This window comes from Aricia agestis, chromosome 16, assembly GCF_905147365.1.
Source record: "Aricia agestis chromosome 16, ilAriAges1.1, whole genome shotgun sequence".
Classification (NCBI taxonomy): domain Eukaryota; kingdom Metazoa; phylum Arthropoda; class Insecta; order Lepidoptera; family Lycaenidae; genus Aricia; species Aricia agestis.
Window position 1 is genome coordinate 5,475,912 of NC_056421.1, and position 22,837 is coordinate 5,498,748.

At 35.1% G+C, this 22,837-nt stretch overlaps 1 protein-coding gene and 1 long non-coding RNA gene across 2 annotated transcripts; both read right to left on the reverse strand.

The window, feature by feature from the left end:
• Nucleotides 1-6,245: 6,245 nt before the first annotated feature.
• Nucleotides 6,246-21,785, reverse strand: LOC121734627. The gene is made up of 3 exons (XR_006036767.1): nucleotides 21,775-21,785; nucleotides 7,774-7,778; nucleotides 6,246-6,311 (listed from the first exon to the last, which is right to left on the reverse strand). It is a non-coding gene; the product is annotated as an uncharacterized LOC121734627 (long non-coding RNA).
• Nucleotides 19,894-21,662, reverse strand: LOC121734626. Its single transcript, XM_042125217.1, has 2 exons — nucleotides 20,933-21,662; nucleotides 19,894-20,849 (listed from the first exon to the last, which is right to left on the reverse strand). Exons 1-2 carry the CDS (start codon nucleotides 21,232-21,234, stop codon nucleotides 20,789-20,791), a joined length of 363 nt encoding a protein of 120 aa, XP_041981151.1. The 5' UTR covers nucleotides 21,235-21,662; the 3' UTR covers nucleotides 19,894-20,788.
• Nucleotides 21,786-22,837: the final 1,052 nt, after the last annotated feature.

The following is a 22,837-nucleotide window of genomic DNA, read 5'->3' on the forward strand; positions in this document are numbered from 1 at the left end:
TTAGTTGTAATTTTACATAATCTTATACTTACCTCCCTGTGAAGTAAATAATCTTCTGTAATCGTTAGTAGCAGTAAATAATAATAATATAATAGTAATATCTATGGACGCGCTTCACACCACGTCAGTCTGGCCCCGTGCTAAGTACCTGAAGGACTTGTGTTACGGGTTTTTTATTATATGATACACATATTCAATACACATCCATGACCCAGGAACTTTGAAAACTTTTTGTTCCGTCGGCGAGAATCGAATCCGCGACCCTCGGCTTGAGCTACCAACAGCCCACCAACTGAGCCACAGAGGTCGTCGACCGTCGTCGAAAATACTTTACGTCAAATTTTATGAATATATGTAATAAGTTGCCGATAAGATTGTACTTTATCTTTATAGATATCTACTAAGGTAAAGCTTAAATAAAATTTAAATTGGTACCATTATAGCCGCCTATAGGCTATAATAAATGCCAAATGGAAACCAAATAATATATAGTACTTAAGTACCTACAATTAATATGATCAAAATATCGAATTTGTCAATATGGATATAGAGTGATTAGACTAAAAAAGATGTAGTTGAAGTGTCAATATGATTAGGGATTTAATGATTTCCCATCCGCATGGAGGAACTTCAAGTGTAATAATAAAAATCGGCCAAGTGCTAGTCGGACTCGCGCACGAAGGGTTCCGTACCGATATGGAGCAAAAATAGCCCAAAAAATGTTATTTTGGTATGGGATTAAATATTTATTTTATTTTAATTTTGTAATCAATTATTAAAGTACAAATATAATTAAAGATTTTGTAAAAAATTTAAGTGCCCTAGCTATAGCTATATTGATATAGAGCAAAAAATAGAAAAAAAATCATGTTTGTTTTACTTTTATTATGTTTTTAGTATTTTTAGTTAAAGCGGCAATAGATATACACATTCTATAAAAATGTCAGAAGTCTAGCTATAGCCGTTCTTGAGATACAGCCTGGAGACAGACAGACAGACGGACAGACAGACGGAAAGACAGACATCGAAGTCTTAGTAATAGGGTCCCGTTTTTATCGTTTGGGTAAGGAACCCTAAAAATAGGAGACTGTTAGGTTAGTAACCAAAAGTACAGTTTGTCAACAAGACAAAAAAGCAACGAAGCAACGAATAATAAAAACTACAAAAATGCTCTGATCTCTAACAACCGTACTCCAAAGACATATTTTAATTTAAAGAAGAGTTTGAGGCCCCATCCCCACTCGCGCGTGGACCGCGCGCGACGCCGCGGAATTTCCGCGAAACGTGAGTGTGGATCCGGTTTGCATATTTTTCGCACTTCGCGGCTGGTTCCCCGACCACATCCCCACTCGCGCGCGAACCGTGCGCGACGCCGCGGCACCGCGAAATTCCTGCGAAGCATGAGTGAGAGATCCGATTGTTGTCGGTTTTCTGTCCCGCGACAAAGAGATTTTTTTTTAATCTTTATTTTAATAAGGGCTTTTGCCATACAAGACATGCCAGCATTGTTTAGTGAACAGAATATAATTAATCCTACTTTATACTTTATTACTTTATACTTTATATACTTTATTTACTTTATTATAAATGCGAAAGTATCTCTGTCTGTCTGTCTGTCTGTCTGTCTCGCTTTCACGCCAAAACTACTGAACCGATTGTAATGAAATTTTGTACACAGATAGTCTAAAGCCTGAGAAAGGACATAGGCTACTTTTTAACTGGAAAAGGGGGTTGTAAGGGGGTGAAAATGCGTAAATTTGGTCAAATTAAGTTAGTTCCAAAAACTCAAAACAGATGGCGCCAAGAGTCCCCTAGATCGCGCTATTGCTTGCTCATGCGTATTTCTTTAAGAGGTGGTACCATGTTGAATTAGATTTTAAGATTCTTTCGATTGTTATGCACGTTACTAACTAATAACTCACCTACCAACTGAGATATCAAATTCAAAAACAACAGCCCCAAAACTACTAAACCCATTGTAATGAAATTTTGTACACAGATAGTCTAAAGCCTGAGAAAGGACATAGGCTACTTCTTACTGGAATAAGGGGTTGTAAGGGGGTGTTTATGCGTAAATTTGTTCAAATTAAGTTAGTTCCAAAAACTGGAACAGATGGCGCCAAGAGTCGCCTAGATCGCGCTATCGCTTGCTCATATGTATTTCTATAAGAGGTGGTACCATGTTGAGTTAATATTTTGATTCATTCGATTGTTATACATGTTATTAAATAACTCACGTACCAACATAGATATCAGAAACAACAGTCTACCAATAATAAATACTAAATAGTTTATACTTTATGGGTATTGGGCAAAGCTAAAGTTGTGTAATGCATTATGCAGCTAAGTTGTGTAACGCTAAATAAGCTTGGTATAAAAAAGTTTAATTTAAAAAAAATCATATTATGTGCACACTACACGGCTGTTTTGGGTATTTTGATTTATGGGGTACCAGGGTTTCGAAAAAGCTTTTGACACCAATTTTATTGACACCGCGCTCTATAAACTGAAGTCCACGCGGACGAAGTCGCGGGCAACAGCTAGTAATATTATAAAGCTAGTAATATTATAAAGGCGAAAGTTTGTTTGGATGTATGGATGTTTGTTACTCTTTCACGCAAAAACTACTGAATGTATCTTAATGAAACTTTACAATAATATAGCTTATACATCAGAATAATACATAGGCTACAATTTTAACTGACTTTCAAAATGGGGAGGTGTTATGTTAGTTTTTTTATATTCAACGATTACTCCGCCGTTTGTGAACCGATTTTCAAAACTTTTCTTTTGGCGTACAGAGTGTCATCCCAATTTGGTACTATACTTACAAAAGTGGTGATCTGATGCTAGGAGCCATGACTAATCGAAGGAACTCCTTAAAATTTATATGGAAACATGTGGTGACTTCGGTTTCGTGGTAAGTAGTCTAAGCATATGCAAACAACAAGTAAGATTTTGCACCAAGGTATACCATGATTAGATTGGGAAGGTGCTGAGAGAACTCCTTTGCATTGCTTTAAGAACGGAAAGCATATGCTACTATGCGAATTACATTCATTATCACTACCATATTATATTATACCTTATAAAGTTATATGCATCCCATGATTATGAGCCTATAATGACCCATTGGTACTTTTCATAGTCATTTAGATCAAGATTCGATTTTGTCAAGCGATTTAAAAAATATTTATTTGTTTGATTGCACACGTTAATCACAGGAAGTATAGGTCCGATAAAAAAAATATTTTAGTGTTAGATAGCTCATTTATCAAAGAAGGCTATAGGCTATTTTATCACGCAAACTAATAGGACCGAAGAAACAGAGGAAATGTGGTTAAAACGGAAAATTATTAGCAAGGGTTTATCTCACGAACTACTAAAGCAATTTTGTATGTTATTTGGCACAGATATAGAATAGACTACGTGAAGAGAGATAAGCTATTTCGTTGCGAAAAAATATACGATTTCCGTAAAATTCCTAATAATTTACGCGAGTGAAGCCGCGCGGGACATCTAGTTTATAATATAAAGTAAGATAAATACGACTCAAGAGTGCAAACTATAGTGCGTCAAGAAAGTGAAGAAATTAAAAAGTGACAACATTGCGAACATGTCGCGAACTTTGCGAGTGTGAATCGGCAGTGACAAATGTAGAGAGCAGAGAATGTATGATGTATGGCTTATGTCAAAATTTTGAATTAATTATATTTAAGCTACGAATAATAAAAACTCAGGAAGAGTAACTCCGTCAAAAAACATGCTCCAAAATACTTGTCAAAAAAATGTACCTTAGGTACCTACACATTTCAATACATTTGCAATATTTAGGTGACCTTGAGCGGTATAAAGGCTGACGTTACATGACAGTTCGAATGGAACCAAATTTAAAACGGTAATAGTATGAGTTATGTTTCCTTAGTTTTTATTATTCGTAGCATTTAAGTAATTAATGTTCCACTCTGAGTGCGGCAGTAAGCCATTTTTCCAACCGTCCATACTCCATACAGCTGGAAATTTTTAATGTGACATTCCACATACAGAAGCGTAATCTTATTCAGACATCTCAGGATATTTCCATCGTTAAAATGCGAACGCCATTCGTCACAGGAAAACAATAAAATTTTCCTACTTTATCGAATTGATTAGCGCGTGCGAGCGAAAAATCGTACGAGAACTTTCCATAAACGAAGTTAAATGTTTATATTTGGAAAATAATATAACGCCTTCGCAGAGACATTTATTCAATTAATAAAGAGTTGACAGATATGAGATAATGGAGCTCATGTCAAAATTTTGAATTATTATTATAGGCATGGTTAAAGTATTATGAATTATGATTATAGATCTACCAGGATCTGATGGCAAATTTTGATGGCAAATTTTCAAAAAATAATTATCGGATAAATTATTATACGTATTTGCATGTTTGCATGTTATTTGCATATTTGTATATTACTATTCTAATTTTCCACCTTTTTAGTAAAAGATGGCCCCGGGCGAGTTTCTTACACCGGTTCTTCTCGACGGGTTAGTTCCCGAACCGGCGGTAGGCCTCATGTAGACGCGACGTTCTAAAAGTGTTAACTTTGTTAACCTATTTAGTATTTAGAAATAAATATTTCGATTTTGATTTTTTCACAGTTCACACACAGAATCAGCCGCTTTACGGAAAAAAAAAAGGATCAATATGTTTTATTCCAATTACCCCGGTATTGCTAGAGTCAATTTATTTTCTCACTTTTTGCCATCAGATTCTGGTAGACCTATACATTAAGTAATTAATGTTCCACTCTGAGTGCGGCAGTTATTAGGTACTTACCCATTGTACTTACCTACCTGCTACCTGCTACCCAGCAATACATTATTTCAGAAATTCAGTATTAACTAGGAAGTTTATTAGGGAAATAAAAATTATTATTTTTATTTCCCTAATATTGTGTACTTTTTTTAGTTAAGTGATTTTAGTCATGAAAGCCTGTGAGTTTTGACTATTATACAAACTTTAGTAGGCAGTTAAAAATAATCGGCCAAGTGCGCGTCGGACTCGCGCACGAAGGGTTCAGTACCGGTAAAGAGCGGAAGTAGACAAAAAATTATTTTTTTGTAAGGGAGCCCCCTTAAATATTTTTTTGTAGCATAATATGCTTTCCGCTCTTAAAACAACGTCGAAACTCACAAACTTGTATCTGTAAAGAGTCAGGAGTTCTCTCAGCACCTTCCGAACCATGGTATACCTTGGTGCAAAATCTGACCTGTTGGTTAGCATAATTATGCTTAGAATACTGCTCACGAAACCGAAGTCACCACATATTTCCATATAAATTTTGAGGAGTTCCCTCGATTAAGTAATGACCTGATGAAGAGATCAATAAGTATTGATCTCTTCATCAGGTCATAACTTTTATAAATATGGTACCAAACTGGAATGATAACCTATACACCAAAAGAAAAATTTTGAAAATCGGTTTACAAACGGCGGAGTAATCACTCAAGATAAATAAACGAACATAACACCTCCTCCATTTCGAAAGTCAGTGTATGAGCTATAATATTATTGTAAAGTTTCTTAAAAATCCGTTCAGTAGTTTTTGAGTGAAAGAGTAATATACATCCACTCATCCATACATCCAAACAAACTTTCGCTTTTATAATATTAGTAGGACGAGCAAAAAAAAGCAAAAAAATAGCTTTTGTTGTATGGGAGAGGGAGGGGAGGGAGTTATTTTGTTTTTAGTATTTGTTGTTATAGCGGCAACAGATATACATAATCTGTGAAAATTTCAGAAGTCTGGCTATAGCGGTTCTTGAGTTACAGCCTGGAGACACACAGACAGACGGGCAGACGGACAGACATCGACCCTATTAGTAAGGGTCCGGTTTTTACCCTTTGGGTACGGAACCCTAAAAGAATATGCTGGTTTTTTAAATTTAACAACATGTACTTGTATTTGAAATTCGAATTCTATAATAGGCAAACTACCAACTATAACCAATTACCAATGTTTTTAAGACAAAAAAGGAATACTTAAATTAAGAACGCTCTACGTCTGCCTATGTGTTTCCCTATAGTGTTTTCCATTTACCTGTTCATTATGTTGATCCATAAATAATCTGTTGTCAGAGCTTGTAGCCAAGACTATTTCTTTGTCGCTTCTTTATAGAATCGCCGATCAAAATGTATAGATTGACATTAGACGAGTCGAACGTCAACGTCATACTAACGGACGCTAGTCAATTCCATACAATATTTTGATCGGCGATTCTATAAAGAAGCCATAAAGAAAACGTATTGGCTACAGGCTCTGCTGTACTTCTAAAAATAATCTCATGTGAGTCATGACTACATGGAATGTGGATATTATCATCATAAATCATGGAAATTTTTCAACTTAGCACAATATTATTTTAACACCGTAGCATAGTCACACATACCAGATCAAAATGCTAATAGATTTTTATACTTCAATGATCAATCAGACCCAATTAAATGTTTATTTCAGAAATTTATGAACGAATGGATCTCTTGATGAAACTTACAATCACATTTTCATGCTGAAATAGCGATGTCACTTCTTAAAGTTTAAACCTATTGATAAATCATAAAAATATCCACGAACATATAACCTCTTCCTTTTTGGAAGTCGGTTAAAAATTGGACCGTACCCAAGTGGCATTTTAGGTTGTATATTGTATGTTTAATGGTTCACACTTACTCCACACGCTGTATAAATCGGTCATATATTAGCATCGTAGTTCGTAGATATAGTTTGGCCGATATAGCAGCAGGAGTCGTATTACATAATTACATTTTGTTTCAAATACAAGTTTGTAAAGCTGCTAAGGCTCTATATATCAAAAATAAAATTAAAAATTCTAAAAATAAAATCAAAACTACATGGAAGGTTATATCTGGTGAGACTGGAAACGTCACCTGTCGTAACACTGATTTTGAATTATACTTTGAAAATAAAAAGAATACAAATAATCTCGAAGTTGCGACGGTTTTTGAAAAGTTTTTTGCTGACATTCCGGTCTCAACTACAAAAAATCTAAATTCCTCACCAGAAGCTGCTGAAAAGCTACTCAGAGACAATGTAAAGGAATGTGATGTCAATTTCAAGTTTAGGGAAATTAGCCCTAGAGATATTATTGATACCTTTAAATTGTTGAATATTAAAAATACTACTGATCTCTGGGGCATGTCTACAAAAATTATTAAATCGATAATTGACATCATAGCTCCTCATCTGGCAATAATTTTCAATGACTGCATTAAGAGTGGTGTTTTTCCTGACTTAATGAAGCACAGTAAGGTCGTACCTTTATTTAAAGCGGGAATTAAATCAGATCCGACTAATTACCGGCCTATTTCGATTTTACCGACTCTTAGTAAAATATTTGAAAAAATAATTTTACAGCAATTACTGTTACATTTTAATTTAAATAATTTATTACACAATAGCCAATACGGTTTTACTAAGGGTCGTTCCACAACGGATGCTGGTATAGGTCTTCTTTGTAGCATATTTGAAGCTTGGGAGGAGTCACAGGATGCCTTAGGTATTTTTTGTGACCTCTCTAAGGCATTTGACTGTGTCGAGCATGCTACTTTAGTCAAAAAATTGCACCACTATGGCATAAGGGACTCAGCACTCAGCCTTTTGACTTCTTACCTCAAAAATAGGACTCAAAGGGTTGAAGTTAATAGTAAAAGATCCAATGGGACCAAAATAGAATTAGGTGTACCACAGGGATCCATTTTAGGACCATTTCTTTTTCTCATCTACATTAATGACTTACCTTATCTAGTTAAGGATAATGAGATAGTACTTTTTGCTGATGACACTTCACTTATTTTTAAAGTGAAGCGACGGCAGTCAAATTACGACGAGGTAAATAGTGCTCTCTCAAAAATAGTACATTGGTTTAATGTTAATAACTTACTTTTAAACTCTAAGAAAACCAAATGTTTAAAATTTACTTTGCCCAATGTTAGGCAAGTTCAAACCAATTTACTATTAAATGATGAGAAAATGAATTTGGTGGACTCCACTATATTCTTAGGCATTACATTAGATACTAAATTACAGTGGGGTCCTCATATTGCTAATCTTGCAGGTAAGCTCAGTTCTGCAGTATATGCAGTCAGAAAAATTAGGGAAATTTCTGATGAAGACACGGCAAGACTAGTTTATTTTAGTTATTTTCACAGTAGAATGTCTTATGGTATCCTTTTATGGGGAAACGCTGCCGACATCAATACAATTTTTGTGCTGCAGAAGCGAGCTATACGCTCAATTTATAAAATGTCAGCTTTTGAATCTCTGAGAGAAAAGTTTAAAGAAATTGGTATTCTAACTGTTGCTTCTCAATTCATTTTGGATAATGTATTGTATGTTAGAAAGAATTTAACTAAATTTAAAACTAAAAGTGATAGTCACGGTAGAAACACTAGAAATAGGCACAAGCTGGAAATACCAGTGATCAGACTTAGCAAAATAAGTAAATCTTTTAAAGGTCAATGTATACGCCTTTACAATAAAATCCCGGAAAACGTTCAAAATCTATCAATTAATAAATTTAAAAAAGTAATTAAAGAACGTTTGTGTGCCAATGCCTACTATACGGTCAAAGATTTCCTAAACGATAGCACATCTTGGGAGTAGGATGGCTGCTTGCAAGGCTGCTTCTACATTTATTATATGTGACTTACAATTGTGTATTCATATTGTATAGATTAAGTTATTTACATTGTAAATTTTATTTTTTTAAAAGACAAATTTTCCACTTTTTTACTAAAAAGTGGCCCCGTGCGAGTTTCTTACGCCGGTTCTTCTCGCCGGGTTAGTTCCCGAACCGGTGGTAGGCAACATGTAGTTCAACATTCTGAAAATATTTGATTCAAATTTATTCAGAAATAAAACAATTTTTATTTTATTTATTTTATTTACATACATATAAGACTGTCAAAATCAATAACTCTATAGACTTCGTCGTAGTCGTGTAAAAAGTTGTTTTGATTTGATTTCAATCTTAGATAATATCGAGGACAGCACGATCGATAGTTTATCGTACTGCGTCTATTTAGCTTCCTGCATTTCTTATCATTTAGCATGTGACATACTGACCGTTCAGAAATATTTTAAAACCTCTTGTTTTCTAGGATTTTGATCTCTATGATATTGGCATTAAAAATTTTATCAGGGGTAAAGTCTAAACGAACGGCCTGTATTTGACGCTATTTGAGCTAACAAGCTAATCACACACCTGATGCTAAGTGCTTTTAAACTTGTGAACGTTTTGGCTTGTTTATTTGCAATATTGTCATATTTACTTTTACAACCTTTCTTATGGACAATATCAAATAGTTTTTCATATTATTAGTAGTTAGTACTTACCTTTGAGTGAAGAAAAAGATGATTTTACTGCCGCGCTCAGAGAGGAATATTAATTATAGGTCTACCAGGATCTGATGACAAAAAGTGAGAAAATAATTTGACTCTAGCAATACTGGGGTAATTAAGAGGATTCCACACCGCCGTTTTTCCATACAAACGCTCTCCCCTGTTTCCTCCCTGGATAATGCCGGTAGAGTTATGATTTTTTTCCTGAATATCTATGGCCACTATTAGCATGTCCCTATGTTTTCTTTTTTTATTAATAAAAAAGATAAGGACGTCCAAAAACCCAAAAAAATGGCCAGATTTTCCTCTGTGTTCAAACACCCAGAAAACAAAACTGGCTAAAATATACAAAAAAAAATAAAACATAGGAACACAGCTCAAGCCTTGCTTTAATTCTTAATGAAAACAGTACTCAGGATCCACAGAATACCAGGGATCACGGTGCAGGACTATAACCTGTACCGTGATCATAGCCTGAGTGGAATCCCTTTCGACAGTATATTCGCATCGCACTGCCTTTCACTACTACGACCTAGTGATAGTGTAGCAAGGTAAATTTTAGTTTTTATGTCCTTATTATTATTATTATTATTTTTCTTTTTGTGTTTGTAGTTTACTTTGTTTTTAATGTTAAATATATTTTTATGTATTTAAGTTTAGTGTGGTGTGAATGTGTGTTGAATAAATGTTTTATTATTATTATTATTATTACTTAAATCGGTTAAGTTTTGGAGAAGGAATCAGCGGACAACGAATCGAAGATTTTCTGTTCTTTTATTAGAACTTTTGTCGTGTTGTCTTTATCGCGCTCTGCGGTGGGAGACTTGAGATTGGTGAGACAGCAATACATTTTCAAATACCTATTTTCAATTTCTCTCGCCCCTGGTGTGTCCTCTTAATATTTGTATCTGAGTGCGGTAGTTAGTCTGGTATTGTCTGTAATACTTACTTAAAATATTGTCTTACCCAAACTCTACATTCTACAAGTTCACCAACACACCTTCCTTTGGTATTTCTATAGATGCTACATTCATATCCATACTAATAATATAAATGCGAAAGTGTCCGTCTGTTACCTCTTCACAGTTCACGCCCAAACCGCTGAACCGATTTTGTTGAAATTTGGTATGGGGATACTTTGAGTCCCGAAAAATGACATAGGATACTTTTTATTAAGAAAAAATGTACGGTTATCGCGCGATAAACAAATTTTGGCGCAATGGAGTTGCGGGCGTCATCTAGATACGAGAAGATCAAAGAATTTCCCGCAATTTACCTCCGATTGCAAGTCACCATTATAATGAAGGAACCGAGTAATTTACTGTTTCGTTTCCTTATCGCCTTCCTATTCATTAACGTTATCATGTATATTTTATTCCATTATTGGTTTTCCATCGGAAAATCCTACATTGCTTTAATATCACGTTTTGTCTTCCTAGATTTTATCATCAACATCATCACATAGGTTTCTTTAGTCAATATTTAAGACAGTTAATACTAGAAGCCCAGGTTCTTCCACTAAAAAAGTTTTAGAACCGCTGCTGTAGAGTGTAGACTATATAATCTACTTATATATAATATTGGCGCCCTTGACATAATTTAAGTCAATGTCAGCTGTATCGATTGGTAGCAATGACCTACAGTTCTGGCTTCGACAATTTGTAGAGTCAGCGAAGTAGAGTAAAAGGGTTTATGGTTGGTAGGGAATTGATAGATGCCCAAGCTTTCTTGTGTCTTGTAAGTTGTAACTTGTTGAATAGTCAATAAATGTTTAGCACTGATCTCCATTATACAGCGTACTTGTATAATGGAGGTCAGTGATGTTTAGATATAATATCTATGGACGCTTCATATCACGTCAGTCTAGCCCCGTGGTAACTACCTGAAGGACTTGTGTTACGGGTATCAGACTACGGAAATATATTTAATATTTTTATACTAAGTATACATATATTTAAGATTTTTATTATATTATGATACACATATTTAATACACATCCATGACCCAGTAACTTTGAAAACTTTTTGTTCCGTCGGCAGGATTCGAATCCGCGACCCCCGGCTTGAGCTACCAACAGTCAGATAATAATAGTGTACCTCAAATAAAACTGTTTTTGGCACGACGCCTACACACCATATTATGTGATATGCCATACTTGATAAATACTTAGTTCACTTTTGTTTTCATACAAAAGCGGCGCCATAGCACTTTTATATTGTAACTATTACTATACAATAACTAGACCGCGTAACCTAACACCGTCGCCACACGATCCCCTGACCTCAAGGTTGTCTGCGGTGAAGACACGAGTCTATTTACTATCAGCCCTAGTAGACAAGTGGCAAACGATTATCGTAAACGCTAACAAAACGTATGCGATTTGACTTAAGTCATCGCTTCGCTAGCAAATGGTGCAGGGTTTCTCAAACTTTCGGATCCACGAACCCCTGTTACAATTTCCAGGTAACAGCGAACCCCTTACTAACTAATGAAAACACATAAAGTGCCAGAAGAGTGCCGCGCGTGCCTGTTAGTTATCAAGCCAACATTACGTGAATCTTGTCGCGAACCCTCTGCCGTCAAATGGTGAACCCCACTTTGAGAAACCTTGGAATAGTGAATACTAATGTCAAAACCCATACATTTTGTGGCGTTGGCGTTAGCGTTTACGATAATCGGTTGCCGCTTGTCTAGGCCCTCAGAGAAGTTGATTCTTAGGCAGATGGCGGACCTAAGTAATTTAGTCGTGTTAAGCCAAACCCATACGACCTATCACATTTGGTTAGCTTATTATGTCAATATTATACGGATTATGTCAATTCAATGTACTAACATTGAATTGACATAATCCGACCAAATGACGTAGATCCGTCAACTGCCTACGAATCAATGGTTAGCCATTGTTAGCCTGAATCTGATAGAATCTTAGTAGGAACAATTAGCTTCGTTTTCTTGAATCTACTTTACATTCTATAATGAATCTGTAGCTGCTCCTAAATCCTCGAAATAATAACTTTTGTTAAACTCAAGACATTGTCAGCTGCAACTTCCGTCGACTTAAATATAGAGCCAGCTGAAAAATCAAAGATATTTTCTTTACAACAAACAACACAATAAAACATTTTGGGAAGTCGGTTAAAAAATTGTTAAACAAAATAGAATTAAACACTGAACATAATTTACAGAATGGCCGAATTTCGGAGATAGAAAAAAGTTTAAGTATTACTTTTTTTTTTAATAGAAAGAAAGTTTTATTTAAGATCAATTAACATAATATTATTATACTACTGTATTACTTATATAAATTTTAAAAGATCTACAACTTAGGTACAACGATTTTCCACTGTTCACATTTTTTTAAAAAGCAATGTCCAAAAGTGTAAAATTAAATATTTTGCCAGCGTGTGTATTTTTATCACGAATGAAGATCGTAAAAAAAATTGGCTTTCCGCCATTTTACATTTTATCAAAACATTTTTATTAAAATAACATTATAATATTATAATTTATTTATATAACAGCTATTTGATAAAAATAAAAAGTATATTTTTAAATTGAATCTATTAACATGTAGGTCACTTATAATGTCTATATTTATAACTCTGATAATCGTGTTATTCTGACCAAGACGTAGTAGTTTCATATAAGTTATCATCAAAAGGTCAATTCATTTATCTTGTAAGATAATAATTATTAATTATTATACATACTTACAACTTACGATACAGCCACCAGTCCGTAAAAATAACAATTAATAGTTAATTATTATTATTGACCTTGGGGAGGCCTTTGCCCAGCAGTGAGATAGCATAGGCTCATAAAAAATGTATAGTTAAAACAACGGAATTTAGTAAGTAAGGTAAAAGCACTAATGGTAGACTCAGAACTAATAGATGACACTTACGACAAAAATACCTTAAAAATGAGAATTAGTCTAATTTTTTCTCAACACTATAAATTTTATAAGGTTCTCAAGCTATCTGTTGACGTGAAAAAATATATTAGGGACGCCTTCGGGAACAAAATTTTAAAATGGGATCAGTTTTCGTAAAAAATGTGTACGCGCGGGACATGGATTTTGGCCCGATTGTTACACCTTGAATGTCGCTTTTAAGAGATCTGGCTGAAATCACATATGAGAATCAAGGCCTTGCTCATATGAAACCAAAAGAAATTCTACGCACTATATTTGGGCCCCACATCTATTAATAGTTCCAGAAGTTTCGGGAACATAAATTGATTCAATTGCTAATATTCGGTAAGAAGGTCATATTACGACATAGACGCATAAACGGGCCACCGGCAACCGCGATTGTCGCTAGTCGCCACGCTGTGTAGCTCTTCGCCCCTACTCAAAAAAATGTGTAGCTAGTGGCTAACTTACAAAATTGTGTAGCTAAACGCCACTACTTAAAAATAATGTAGCTACCCAGGTAGCACACAATTACTAGATAAAGGCTGTTAGCACGTTTTTTAAGTAGAATGGCTACGAAGATAGTCATATAATGGTAAAAGTGAGCTTCTATACAGCATCTATATGACCAAGAGCACACATAGACGCCGCTAGTAAAAAAAAATGTTTAGCTGTTGTCAGTAATTGTGAATTGTGATCGAGGAGCACGGAAGAGAAGAACTGGTTTTATCCAGCTGTTATCGATCCATTGACTATAATTGCATAACTTTAATAGATAACGTTGTAAAGAACTAAATGTAGTTCCGATATTAAACCTGTATTACGGCTGGTTGAAATTTTTCCAATCCAGTGGTTCAATCCAGCGCTGTATTGCTGGAATAATGTAAACGGGTACTGGAAAGCAGTGAAATTTATTGAATTCCAATGTTTACATACTTAATTCCAGATCCAGTAGCAATCCAGCACTGAGTTCATCATGGTTTTAGTTTATCTAAACTGGTATTAATCACCAAAGAAATAAAAAAAAACCGTAGAAATAGAAGGTGAGTTTTGATACGTCGCGTTTTACATAGTATTCAGTAGATAACTAAGTAAGCAAGATTCTGTGAAGTTGCATCATGTAAACATGATACATTCTCTACTGATTGTATGTTAGTAGAAACTAGTATTTAAAGCACGTTGAAATATTTTCTAAAATAATATAATGAGTAATACCTACTGTTTAGCAAACTAAATTAAAGCTTCACTAAACCTAGAGATTCCCTATAAACAAGCGCCCATATCAGAGACACGGTGCATTTTACACACTGTTAAACGAATTTAACAAACAATCCTTTATGTTTATCTTTATATGGCCGATCACAATCTATACAATATACATATATCTATACATGTATACATAAATAAAATTGGAGTATCTGTTTGTAATATTAAAATAACCGTTTTTTACTACATGCATATGAATATTTAGACGGTACTTACACCAAAATAACAATTTTTAGAATTTTTGTCTGTCTGTATGTCTGTCTGTTTGTTCCGGCTAATCTCCAAAATGGCTGGACCGATTTTGACGGGACTTTTATTGGCAGATAGCTGATGTAACAAGGAGTAACTTAGGCTACTTTTTAACCGACTTCCAAAAAGGAGGAGGATATATTTTTACTTTTTACCTATGTATTTTACATTTTGTTGACGCGGACGAAGTCGCGTGAATGGAGTATAGACTATAGACATAAGCTATGCTAAGGCTATGCTATGTCCATTGTCCACACTATGCACTTTCATCTTCAATTTTCGTCGTCTTCCTTGTATACAACTTTCGTTTGGCGCTTTCAATAATTGAATGCGCTAACGCACCCAACGCCAACATTGTCATTTTTGTTCAGTTGCAGTGTCTGTTTTGTAACATGTGCGACGAGATCATACGTACCTACCTTACCTACCGTACCTTTGAAATGATGACAGAAGGCTGCACTTAAAAGTATTTGTTATATAATTCTATTTCCGCTAAAAAGGGTTTAGTCTTTAGAGGGCTTACTAGAAAATACAAGTTTTTTCTAATTGGATTAAAACTATCCTATTAGGGAACCCGTATAACTCTTTGACCTAGGTCTGAAGATAGTTAGTTTATAGTTTAAAACATTACTAGAGATTGATTCATATAAATATCGATACTATAATATTATAAAATACTAGATTTTCTAGAAATTTCACGGAAACCGTACTTTTTTCCGAGAAAATAGCCTTAGATGTCCATTCACGCGCGTGGTCTATTCTTCATGTGTGCCAAATAACATAAAAATTGCTCAGTAGTTCTTAAGATAATAAGCAATTTCAAATAATTTCCCCCGTTTTTTCCACATTGTCCTCTATTTATTCGCTCCTATTAGTCTCTCTTATATCTTTATACCAAATTTCAGCAAAATGGGTCCAGCCGTTTACGCGTGATGTCGTGACCACGCGAAATATAACGTTCCACGCAGCTTCGCCCGCGTAAATAAGATATTTCACAGACAAATTAGTCCACAAAAAATAGCCTATGATCCTTCACGTGGTCTACTTCTTATCTATGCCAAATAACAGAAAAATTGCTCTAGTAGTTCGTGAGATAAGCCCTTTAAAATAATTTCCCCCGTTTTTTTTCCACATTTTTATCTATTTCTTCGCTTCTTTTAGTCTTAGCGTGATAAAATATAGCCTTTAGCCTTCCTCGATGAATGGGCTATCTAACACTGAAATATTTTTTTAAATCGGAAACAAACAAACTCTTCCGCTTTATAATATTCGGTGATTCTTTTTATTAGTGAAAAGTGAAGTAGTTAAAAAGGAAAATATTATTACTTTTAATGTATTGTAGGATTTTACTAATCAGATCAAACTTGGATTAAGATTTCTATCCTTAAGAAACTGCTAGAACAAATTTAATGTCATTTTTACCTATATTTGCGCAATACCAGGAAAGATAAGATATCAATGATAAATGATTAATTATAAAGATAACAGCTATCAGTGACCTGTCCTAATTTCCCAGTCATAGTGAATCATTGTTTACAGCTAATTTTCCTGCGATAACTATAGTTTGTTAATTTTCTTACAATTCGCAGTGGAAAATCTTATGAATTTCTTTAAAACATGAAAAGTACATATAATAATTATTAGCTATGTCCACACTGTGCACTTTCATCTTCAATTTTCGTCATAAACTTTCATATTGGCGCATTCAATAATTGAATGCGTCAAGAAACGGAACGCCAATATTATTGTCATTTTTGAAGTTTTGGATACGGTCAGAAGTGCGTCGCAGGCATGCCTCACGTTCGCTGTTGACTGAAAATGGCACAGTGTGGACCTAAGTTTGGACAAAGCTAATATTATATAATTGGCAAATTAAATGTCTTGTACTGAATATTGATGGACCATTTTCGAATGGATCGACCAATTTCATGTCAGCATTAAAACTTAATAAAAGTAATTAAGATTCTCTGGAAATTTTGTAAAAAATAGTTTTTTTTATGCATTATGCGAGTATGTAGCTCTAGTACTTGCACTATACTTCAGTTACGAATTCAACAGCAGCTAGTTATGTGATAGATAACTGTAATCATAAGGATGTACAAGGCCGCAAATATATTATGTATACAAGGCCACCAAGATATAATTATGTTACGCTTTATACACAGTAATTTTTAACATGATATACGTTTCTTATAATGAAATGGATCAAGAAACGAGCAGAATTACCTGATGGCAAACCAATGGTGGTCACTTTTATTGAAATTAGGCTGGCTACTGAGAGTAATTTATAGTGCCCAAGTATGTGCACAAGAGCACTCTCCCTTTGCTCTCATCGCCCAGTGGGACGGATAAACCGACATGACATGAGACAGACACAGAAACGACTTTTATCATCGCTGATGGCATTATAATTATTGAAGAAACTTGAAAATAGCATTTTTCTAGCGCGGACATTAAACCCCTAACCTCAGTCATGAGCGACGCCATAATACCACTGGACCACAGAGTATTTAAGCTGTCTATATAATATTATATTATGGCGATGAAATGTTTAACAAAACCTAATGAAATCACCCTTTTTTCACGTCATTGGAATTGGCTATTTAAAAACTTTGCGCATTAAAGAAAGGCATCTGAAAGTATCTTGGCAAAGATTCAAGTATTTTTGATCACTTATATTTAAGTGCGTTTTTATTGGCGTTTGTTTATCTTAGGTGTGCGATAGGGCTATGTAAATTCATAAAATACAATTAAAATTGTATAAAAGTTATAACCAATACTCGGGTTCGCATTTACTTTCATATAAGCTTTTCATCCCTTAAATATTCATAATCACTACTTGATTATAGTTTTAAGAATGGACTCTAGCCTGTACACTCTACAGCCTCTACCAAACCTTTTTATCATGGTTTTTTTTTTCGTTTAACTTAGCTATTTACGAAACTAACGGCCACACTAGACTCTAGAGATTACCTATCTTTAATTTAGAGATTAAGGGCCTGTTTCACCACTTTCTGATAAAATGCCAAATAGGCTATTCACAACTGTTTTGACAGATTCTCCATACTTCATCTGTCAAGTTAATTGTAGGATAGCCTATTCGTCACTTATCAGGAAGTAGTGAAACAGGCCTTAAGTCAAACACTTCATTAAAGTTAAGTTATCAATCATCATTATAAGTATGTAATCTCTAAATGCTGCAGTAACGATAAGCAAAATTTTACCTAAAAATTTAATTAAGTACTGCGCCTAGGTCTGTGATTTTTCATTAAAATTATGCAATTTTTAAAACCATTGTACAGTAATTTTATTACCTAATTAAGACAAGCTTGTCGATGTTATTCAGCTATTCAGCATAATATTTGCGATGCCTCATAAAAGGGTCTTTAAAAAGAACTCACACAAAAACTCCTTTTGTATGAATTATCCAAAAGCATTCAATCCGTTATATTTTACCTCGGAGTTCTCATTATATTGACCCTTATCTGGTTTGAATAAGGTTCTATTTGAGATTTAAAAAATAAAGGGACTATGGAGAAGCGTCCCATAGGAATGTAGAGTCGAGAAATTTCTGGAACGTTCCACGATTCTATAGAACAGAGCGAGAGGGGAATATTAGTACAAGAAATTTATGAATACAATTATTATGCTTAATGTTTTAGTATAGACTATAGTACTTTGGAGGAAAGTACTAGAGTCTAGACAATGAATTATTTTTCTGTTTCTTTATTGAATCTTATGAATTCTTATTTTCGTTTATTTTATCAGGTTTTTTTAACTATTTGAAGTCGTTCATGTTTGTTTTTGCTTGCTCATTAACTTTTTTTGGTCTCTTTTGTTAAATTATTGTTCCAAAGAATTTTAATTCTTCAATTAACCTTAATATAATTTTAGTAAGTACTTATTTTAAGTATATTTATAATTCTTGTTAATAATGGTACCTAATTGATCTCATAATGAAGAAATTACCAGTCAGTAGGTATAGTCACAAAAAAACTGTACTTAAGTATTGCTTATTTTCGGAAATACATTAGAATTGTAAAAATTTATCAACCTCCAAGAAGATATTGTAAAAAAATAGTTTCTCAAATTATTCTAAGCACGTTTTGTCTTTTTATAGCTGAGTCAAGGTCGCTAGACACCTAACTTTAAATTAGAAATTCTTTTCTAATAAAATTACAATGAGCTCCATTGTCTTTCTGAAGAAACGACCATCAAAATTCTAGATTTTTTTACTGGAAGTCGCGATAATGTTAAAATATTGTACTTACTACACTATACTACCACTAATCTGTATCTCTACAATTTTGTAAAAATAAAACTACTTTTTTCTATCTTTATAATAAAGGCAAGTGCATAAGTTATAAAATTATGACTGTTGTTGAAGATATATTTAGTTTAATTTTGTTCTACATTTCGGAAACCTTCAAAACTCTTCCACGTGAGTACAACGACCTTAAAGTGAACGTGTAATATTTGCAAACATACCTCACCTAATTTCAGTAGACACCTGTAGCGGTTCGTGTAAATAGTAAAATAGTAAAAAGTAGAGGCAACTCTTTGTTTTATTTTCAATTTTTTTTTTTTATGAAAAAAGGAGGCAAACGAGCAAACGGGTCACCTGATGGAAAGCAACTTCCGTTGCCTATGGACACTCGCAGCATCAGAAGAGCTGCAAGTGCGTTGCCAGCCTTTTAAGAGGTAATAGGGGAGGGTAGGGTAGAGAAGGGAATAGGGTAGGGGATTGGGCCTCCTCAATGTTTTGCTTAAAAAAAAATAAACGGGAAACTGTTCTACCGGCTACCACACATTCCCACCACTGCAACTCCTGTGTCGCCAGGGTCAACAGATAGAATATTTGCTTAATGTCTATAGAGGCTTATTATAGACTTTATAATATAGAGGCTTTTTGCTCACAGGAGCATGAGTCAAATCTGCCGTTTTTGAACTCTACCTTCTCTTAATACTTTGTGATTTCGGAAAATGTAGTAGTTCAAAATGACATTTTAATGTATACTTAAGCATAAAATGAGACGATAAAATGAAACAAAAGAGTATAAGTAAGCTGTAAGTATATTTCAAGTTACATGATACATCAGATCAGACACAATACATGCAGATTTCACCAGTTAACAGTCAAGTCATTCATGGCAGTATTCGGAGGTAAGGAACTTACATGCAGTCTCTACATAGAGTCGGCAGAAAAAATACAAATTTCGAATTTAAAAACAATTTGTCTAAAATTTCCTGAAAATAATCAGCGTTTTCACAACTTTAGAATTTAGAATTTCGCTAATCGCTTATAAAAATTGCTGCAAAAATACCTTCAATACTTAGCCTTAATTATGGTCCTTACAAAATATTAAAGTCATCGATTCAGTTTCACTGACAACATTAGTAGCTAGTTTAAAGTTAACATCACATAAAATACACATTAGATAACGAAGATTACATATTACATTACTTGGGCCGCACTTTCATTTTTACAATAATTTGGTATCTCAAACGCCGACTATTCTTTCAATCTACTCCCTCGCTTTCTCAAAAACTACAATTAAACTTAAATCTCGTCCACGGAAATCAAATAATACTGTCACAATATTTAGCGCCGTCTACTCTACCCTGCGTAATAAATAATAGCTTACAAGTAAATTAATCACAGATACCAATCGCAATTCGCCCCCATGTTCGAGGTCGACAAAACTAATCTACTCGCCTAGCTCCACACCTACGCCTAGCCTAAACGCAGTCTTACATTCGGACTCGATCCTCGCATGCGACCGATGTTAGGAAGCGAGACTAAACTATCGAAGAAACAAAAATTCTCTGTCAGGCTGTTAAGACATTCGGTACTCAACTGGTGTCCACTTTCGTATCACAGACGTGCGGCGCGCCGGGGCCTCCGCCGGGGCCCGCACCGGGGCCCGCGTCGGGGCCCGCGCCGGGGCCGTCACAGGTAGGGCATGCAGGCCCCGCAGCGCGAGTGCCGCTGGGGAGAGTCCGCGCGCGCCCTGTACACAAGCACTCGTTATCTCACGAGCTCCGTTCGTCGGCGCGCTCTCGCCCGAAGGCCTTTCGCAGCTTGTCGACCAACCTGCTGTGGAACTTCTCCTCCTTGTGGTGCGGCGGGCTACCCGAGCCCTTGTGGTCCTGAAGCCGCAGGGACGTCCGCGAAGGTGGCACCCGGCAGTAGGAGAGGGAGCGCATGGCGGGCGCGCTGCGGTGCGGGCTGAGCGCGGGCCGCGGGGTAAACACGGGGCCCTCGGATCGCGACTCGGAGATCTTCCGCACCCGACCACCGATCTGAGCCTTCTCCGTGGACTCCGAAGTCCTCCGACTCCGCTGGGAGTTGTATATGTCCCAATCGTTCTTCACAACTGGCATCATGAACGCCATCTCGGCGAAAACGGGTACTCCTGGTTTTTAACGTTTTGTTGTAATGTGCGAGACGTCGCCGGAAACTTAGTTTTCGCCGCGGAAAATAGTCGCAATCGATAACTTTATTCGGTATGTTTCACACTGTTTCTCGCGAATTATAGACGCCGAATAAAAGTATAGATATTTATTTAGTTATTCTCTGTGCGGTAGCAGGAAATCGGGAGCATACAATGAACACCAATTTTCACTTCAATGTCACACCCACTTTAGCGTTCGGGTCGGATGTTCACCTTAGGACGAATTGCAGCAGAATGAGGTATTCATGAAAACACACCCTAAATATAAAGAAAATAATGGCGCCACTGTCGCAGCGGCGATTATAGGAAACTAAATTAGCACTAGAAAATGTACCACTTAAACGTGTACGATAGACAAAGGACGGGCCAATAATAATCTTCAATCATTGTTTATAATTCATTTACATGTTTATATTGGGTGCAAAAGAAAAAAAAGCTAAAAATAAGTTGCAATAACCAAACGAAAACAAAGCCCTTCAACACAAGATGGCGTGCTTACGACGAGCTACAACTACTGAATAATAGATGTCGCTAGGCAACAAACTTAACGTAACAACAGCTAGATGGTGCTTTTAGGACAATTTTTTATTTTTTTGCCGACTGCGCCAAAGAAAAGTTAGCATGCTTACCACTCGATTTATTTATTAACACATTTTGATAAAGAAAACTCATTTCAAGTAAACATTAATTTATTTACAAAACTTAAATTATTATGAATTACAGAGAACTATCACAATATATAAATGGTTAATAATAATTAACAAATTAGCACAAGACCAAAATGTATTTAAATGCATTTTAATCTATGATATTATGTATTATCATATTGTGTCATCCAGTATACAGGCTGTAAAAATACAAAGTGATAATACTTAAGGGTGTGTAAAGTGTATAATTGAGTCCACTGTAAAAGTTAATTTTTCTTACAACCTGTATATGATTCAAACAATCTTTTATCTTAATTTCACTCCATAATTATCATTAATTTATTTTATTATACAATTAAATAATAATATGTCATTGGCACCTTTTTATTATTAACATTATATTTAACACTATTAACTATTCATAAGTATTTAAATTACAAAGTAACAAACTAACTTTCAAAAAGCTGTAAAAATATAATTTTAGGCACAAAAAGATGAGTATATATTTTAGAGATTCTAATTTAAAGTGATATGTTTGGGTGTTCTTCCTTTTCCACTATATTAAAACGACGAAAAGAGAGAGTGGCACTGCTCGAGTAAAAATTGTACTGGGTACAAGTCTATTTATATTGAACACAATTTTAATGTGTAGAGCGCAAAAGGATAGATCTAAGCATGAGAGTAAGTGATTCACCGTAAAAAGTTAATTATTATAATATGTTTGCCATCGAAACGGTATACAGTATAAGAGTTTATTAGGCCCTTATTAGGAGCTTAGTAAGGGCCAACGCTAAAACTCGCGCGGGCGCACGCTCGCGTGTGTATAAATGAAAAATAGTATGTGCAGCGCAGGCGCGTGTGACGGAGCGCGGACGCGGGCGACGACGCTGCCCATAT

Bases quoted from the DNA above. Each gene is read 5' to 3' on its own strand.
- LOC121734626 (XM_042125217.1), bottom strand. From the start codon at position 21,234: ATGGCGTTCATGATGCCAGTTGTGAAGAACGATTGGGACATATACAAC. The intron at 20,850-20,932 runs GTTGGTCGACAA...GCTTGTGTACAG, and splicing joins GAGGAGAAGTTCCACAGCAG to GGCGCGCGCGGACTCTCCCC.